This window comes from Condylura cristata, unplaced genomic scaffold (genome assembly GCF_000260355.1).
Source record: "Condylura cristata isolate star-nosed mole 26May11 unplaced genomic scaffold, ConCri1.0 scaffold00012, whole genome shotgun sequence".
NCBI classification, from domain to species: Eukaryota; Metazoa; Chordata; class Mammalia; order Eulipotyphla; family Talpidae; genus Condylura; species Condylura cristata.
In genome coordinates, this window is record NW_004567113.1 from 55,233,238 (window position 1) to 55,239,071 (window position 5,834).

The window sequence follows — 5,834 nt, forward strand, 5'->3', positions numbered from 1 at the left end:
CGCGGGGTGCCGCAGGGCGCCCGCACCGCGGCCGCCGCCTTTGTTGCTTTTGTGAAATCCCCCAGCGCGTGGCGTGGCCGTGTTGGGGTGACAGGGGACCGCCCATCCTCCCCGGCGAGTCTGCGGGGTGCCGCATGGTAGCCGAAGGCGGACGCCCCGTCTTCCTCGGGCCGCTGTGCCAGTACTTTCCTCCCGCGGAGGCGGATTCCTGCCTGGCCTGTACCCGAGCCGGCGGCACAGCGGTCAGCCGAAGGCAGGGGCCGCACCGCGGGTCCTCGGGCTCCTCAGGCCCCAGCGCTGACTCAGGACCTGGGCTTGCCCGGGCCGGCCAGGCGGGGCGGCCAGGGCAGGGGCGGGGAGCCCGCGCCCCACGGCTGTTCCTTCAGGGTGAAAGTGGGCGGGGCCAGTCACCCCCCTTCCCGCAGGCTGGTCCTTGCCCCCAGCTGTCTGGTGAGGGCGGTGGGCAGGTGTCTCCACCCAGGGAGGCTTATTGGCCTCACCTGCACACCTGCCGAGCCGAGCCGGAGGGCCTGACCCTGCCTCAGCAGCCCTGCGGGCAGCGGGGCGGGCACAGCCCGGCCACTGTCCGCTCTGTGCCTCCCGGCAGCGCGCGCCTGTGCCAGGAGCACCCCGTCCCGAGATGGCACCTCCGTCAGGTGATCCCCTCGGCCCAGCGCCACCTTCACCCTCAGCCCGGTTCCTTCCAGAACTGACTGGCACCTGGCTGGCTCCCACCCTCATCCCAGGGGGCTGCAGGCCGTAGGCCAGCGCCGGACGGCTCTGCGTGGGGGTGGTCACACGAAGGGGGGCGGAAGGTGGGGACCCCAGCAGGCAGCTGGGTTTGGGCTAAAGATTTCTGAGGTCCCGGATGAGGAAACTGAGTCTCAAAGTGCTTATGGGGTGTGCGAGGTCACTGAGCTGAAGGCCGTGCTCCCCGAGAAAGGACCTGGGCACTGCCCCCCGCCCCTGGCCAGAGAGCCCAGCTCCGCACCCCTGGGCTGGACAGCTGCAGCACGCTGCCCACGGCCGGGCTGGGGTGCGAGGCGGGGGCTCCACGGGAACCCCTTCTTGGGAGCCGCGCATGGTAGGGGGTGCGGGGTGTCTTGGCTGCGCCGAGGCTCCCGGGAGCGGTGGCCTCCCCCTGCAGGTGGGCCCGAGCGGCCAGGTGCCTGCTCCGCTCGCAGCTAGCTGGGGGGGCGTGGGGGGTCCTGGGGACGCGTGGCGGGGCTGGGGGCTCTGGTGGGCGCCGGGCTGGCGCGCGAGGCACAGCCGGGCGGTGAGCTGCAGGGCCGGCCTGGGCCGGCTTTCCAGGGGCGCGGGGAGCCCCTCCAGGGCAGCTGAGTGCCCCATTCTGAGCACTGGTGCTCTCACCGCGCCCCGGGTCCCACAGCCCAGGAGAGCAGGTATCTCCCCGGACTCGGGGTCCCTTGGGAACCTGGTTGTCTCTGGGCCTGCAGCCCCACCGGTGGCCCCTGCTCTGAGACTGGGGCTTGAGACTTGCCACCCCGAGACTCTGTCCCGACACCCCCCGCACGGCACATTCCCGGCAGGCAGCAAGGGTGAGGACAGGGCTGGAGGGAGATTTGAGGTGCAAGCTGGAGGTTTGGCTGATGCTAGGAAGGGGACGCAGGGAAAGGGGTGTTGGGGGCAGAGGTGGGCGGGTCTCCTGCCTTATAAGGGGGGCGCGGGTCAGGAGACCCTTGGGGGTCCCGCGCCCTCCCGGTATGTCCACCCCCCCCAAGCCCAGTGCCGCCCTCTCCCCGGGGTGCCACCCGACCCCGGGTCTGAACGTCTGGCATCCTCGGGCGCTGGCTGGGGGCGCCAGGGCCCCGCAGCCCTGGGGCAGCTGTGTGGAAGCCCCAGCCCCTGACTGCTGCTTCTGCCCCCCGCACGCGCAAGGTGGTCGTGAAAACCAAGACCGAGTACGAGCCGGATCGCAAGAAAGGCAAGGCGCGGCCCCCCAAGATAGCGGAGTTCACCGTCAGCATCAGCGAGGGCGTCACGGAGAGGTTCAAGGTGAGTGGGGGGGGCCCCGAGGGACCCCGAGACCCGCCCGGTCCGCCAAAGCCTGTGCGCACCCCGCCGTCCTCGCCCGCCTCCCAACGCGCCGTTCTCTAACGGGGACACCTGCCAGAGGCCGGTGCCCTGCGGGGGGCTGCTGCCATCAGGGAGCCCCGGTTTGCACAGGGGGAAGTCGAGGCACAGCTGCACGCGGCGGGCCAGGCCCCGGGGCCGTGTCTGAGCTCCGCCCACGCTGTGTCCGCCGGGGCGGGGCCGGAGCCGTCTGTGGCTCTGCGCGTGCGCGCAGGCGGGTCTGGTGCCCTGGCTGTGTGGGAGCCGGTCGGGTGGGCCCAGGGCGCGGTTGGGGGCGTCGGCAGCTGGCCCCTTGCCCCGTCCGCCCAGGGCTGCCCCTTGCAGGGCAGTGGGGACCTCGTGCCGGTGGCTCCTCGAGCGCCCTGGTTCCTCCCCAGGGCTGACCCGGGCTGACCCCGCTCCGCGAGGGGACGCAGCGTGGCCTCGCCTGCCGCAGGCCCGTGAGCGCAGGCTGTCGCGTCCCTCTTGCATGCTCACGCGTGTGGTCCCCAGGTCCCTTGTCTGGGTGCTGGTGACGCACACGGGCCCCCAGGGCCTGCAGCCAGGGCTGGGCGTTGCTGGGTGTGGCCACGGGGCTCCTGGTGCGGCCAGCAGGCTGGGCTGCGGTGGCCGAGCGGGCTGCGAGGTGAGGCGAGCAGGTGGTGCTCACAGGGCGCGCCCAGAGCCCACGGTCAGCCTCCTGTGCTGACCGCAGGCCTGGCCAGTGCTTTCTGGAAGGCTTCGTGGCATGAGGTGCTGGAGTCCCAGGGGGAGGACCCCCTCAACTCCCCAGTTCTGCCTGGAGACCAGCGCACTCCCCCACTCCCTGCGGGCCCCGGTCTCCAGTGCCCCCCTTCCTTCCAGCTCCTCTAGTGTCAGCTCGCCTGTCACCTCCTCCGTGCAGCCTCCTGGGATTGGCCCCTGGCTTCCCCCACCCTTTATAAGGCGGCAATGACAGCCTCTAGCAGTTACCTGGTGTGGCCAGGAGCTGGGCCCTGGCTCGGCCTGTTGAGCTTCATTGTCTCACAGCAACCCCAGGAGATGGGCCTCGAATGACTGGGGACTTGGGGAGACCCCAGGGTCTCCATCTCACCAGCGTCCGTCCTGGGGCCCCTCTGTGTGTTAACCCTTGGTTCTCACCTGTGGGGCAGGTGACCTGCCCAAGGTCACGGTCAAGGACAGAGCAGGAGCTGAGGCCGGCCGGCCTGCTGTGGCCGCTCCCGCCCCAGAACCCTGGTGCGCAGGGCTCCTGCCGCGGAGCGCAAACCGGGCCGCCTCCAGCACTATCCCTCCTGTCCCTGGTGCCTGACTCCGTTCCCAGGGGCCACTCAGCCAGCACCCCCATGCCACATGTGCAGTGACAGGTGTCCAGCTGGCCGACACAGGGTGCCGCCGTCCTTCATGGGCCAGGAGCGTCCTAGCCCAAGGTCAGAGCGGGCTGCAAGGGCGGCAGCCTGGGGGGTGTGAGCAGTGCCACCCTCTGGAGCGCCGTCAGCTCTGCCCGGTCTTGTGGCGGCACCCCAGTGCGTGGGAGGCCATGCTGGTCGCGTGAGGGGCTCTCGGAGCCGGGCAGTCCCCGGAGGTGCTGCCCCGGGGCTGCAGGTCACCTGGCTGGGCGCGGTCACAGCTGCGCGGGGGAGAGCAGCTGTCTCGTCCTTCCTGAGGGGCTGAGTCTGCCCCCGGCTGAGCACCCTCCAGAGGCGGCCCCTGGCCTCTGGGGGCTGCTCGCAGCCAGGTTGGGGTTGCTAGGTAACGGCGCCGGTTGCTGTGAGTCACCCCGGGACTGGGCTTCCCAGGGGCTTGGCTAATTGGAGGTGTGTTTACGAGAACTCCGCTCAGAGGGTCCCCGCGCCCGCCCGCTGCGGCCGCCCGCCCTCTCCCCGCCTGCAGGGCCGGGGCTCAACCCCCAGCCCTCACCGGCATTAGGAGACCCCAAGGTCAGCCTTGCGCAGAGCTGCAGGGCGGCCCCAGGGCCGGCCGCGGGGAGGCTCCGTGCGCCCCGTGACCTTGAGCGAGCTGGTCCCACTCCCAGCAGCCCCCTCCTGTGATTCCGTGGCGGGCTGCGACCTTCAGCTGAGCATCTCGGGGCGGCCCCCAGGCGGCAGAGACCCCGGCTTTCTGGCCACTGTGGCTGTGGGCCCTCGGCCAGCGCCCCCCATCTGCAGGGGTGTCCCGGGGTGTGCCGGTGTGGGTTACTTAAAATACTCAGCGCCGCAGAGGCCACAGATGCCGGATCTGTCTTATTTTTCCGAGATTTTTTTGTCGACTGCGTGACTCAGCAGAAAGGCCCATTTCCTCCCCACGCCCCCGAGGGTGGGAGCGCAGGGTGACCCGGCCCCAGGGCTCCCCGCTGGACCCTCCCGTCCGCCATCTGAGGGACAGCCCCGCGGCTGACCTTGCTGTCCGACACTGGGGGAGGCCCGGGGCAGCACGGTTAAGGGGTGAGCTCAAGGTCGCCCAGTCACTCGGGCTGAAGTAGGCTCAGCTCCATTTTCACCCGGCACCCTGAGGTCGCCACGCCGCCTTCTGCGCCCGCCGCTGACTGGGGCCCCCTGTGCAGTCACCCACGATCCGTGCTGCAGCTCGACCTCCAGGAGGTCCGGCCAGGGGAGGCCCCTGCCAGAGCACATGGTGGGGGGCGGGGGGAAGGAGGGAGATGGGGCCATGCGAGCCCCTTGTCTGCGGGGGTGGGGGTGACTGTGATTCCACCTGTGGCGGCCAGTTCGAGAATGGACATGTGGACTGAGCCTTGCAAGTTGTGTCCCCAGACAGGGACACGTTAGGGGTGACGGTGGATGCCGTGTTTGGGCTGCAGGGCTGTACCCCCTCAGCTGGGTGGGTTCATCACATTCAAGTGTCCAATTTAGTGGCATTTAGTACACTGACAGAGTCGTCCAAGCACCACCACCACCTCGTCCTTTTTGTCACCCCGAAGGGAGACCCCAGGCCCATTAGCTGGGGCTCGCATCGCCTCCTTCCCTCCCTCCAAGCAACCAGGCGCCTGTCTCTGGCGTTCCCTGCTGGGTCGCTTGCCTCTGGCTCTGCCACTTGGTCGTGTTCTCAAGGCTCAGCCAAGACGCAGCAGCACATCCTTTTTTACAGCTGAGTAATATTCCTCCGGCATCCATTCATCTGCTCAGGGGCACTGTTAGGGTCAGGGTGTCCACTCTGGCAATGGCAAACTGTCCGGTACACGCTTTGCTTGAGCCCCTGGTGGCGCAGGGGTCAGTTTCACTATCGGGGATCGAGGCTCCGTGCTGTGCCCCAGGGCAGCTGCGCACACCCCTCCCCCCCCATGCCCTCACCCACTGCCCCGCCCAGCGAGAGCCCTGCGGGCACTGCAGAGTGGGCCTCCGGGGCTCTGGGCGCCTCGCCTGCCCGCTGGCCATCCGTGGTGTTTGCTCCAGGCTGTTGCTTTTAACTGGGCTGTCTTCTTGCTGTTGGACTGTGGCGACTCCTGTCTATTCTGGGTGCGCCCCCCTTCACCGGCCGCCTGCCGCTGGGCTTTGGCGTCTCCCCCGACTGCAGCTCTGTCCCTGCTCTCAGGGCTTCCGCTCTCGTTTTTCGTCCGGGACCCACCTTCAGCGGTTGTGCAGGAGGCCTGGGCCCGGGGTCCCGGGGCCCCCCGAGCCGTCGTGCCTGGAAGGCCGCCTGCCTCGAAGACTCGGACTTGCGCCTGTTCTCCGCGGGGTCGGGGGTTCCCACCGGCGCGGCTTCCTCGGAGGCTGGACGGCGGGGCGCACCCAGCGGGGCCGCCGGCC

The 5,834-nt window shown here is 69.8% G+C and overlaps 1 protein-coding gene across 1 annotated transcript in view; it reads left to right on the forward strand.

Annotated features, from left to right (window-relative positions):
• Positions 1–1,791: 1,791 nt before the first annotated feature.
• Positions 1,792–5,834, forward strand: part of LOC101632189 (neuron-specific protein family member 1) — a gene marked incomplete at its 5' end in the record, with an annotated part of 6,946 nt that continues 2,903 nt past the window's right edge. The window contains one exon of the mRNA XM_012724043.1: positions 1,792–2,016. Coding sequence (XP_012579497.1) covers positions 1,792–2,016 — 225 coding nt within the window. The remainder of the gene's footprint in view (positions 2,017–5,834) is intronic.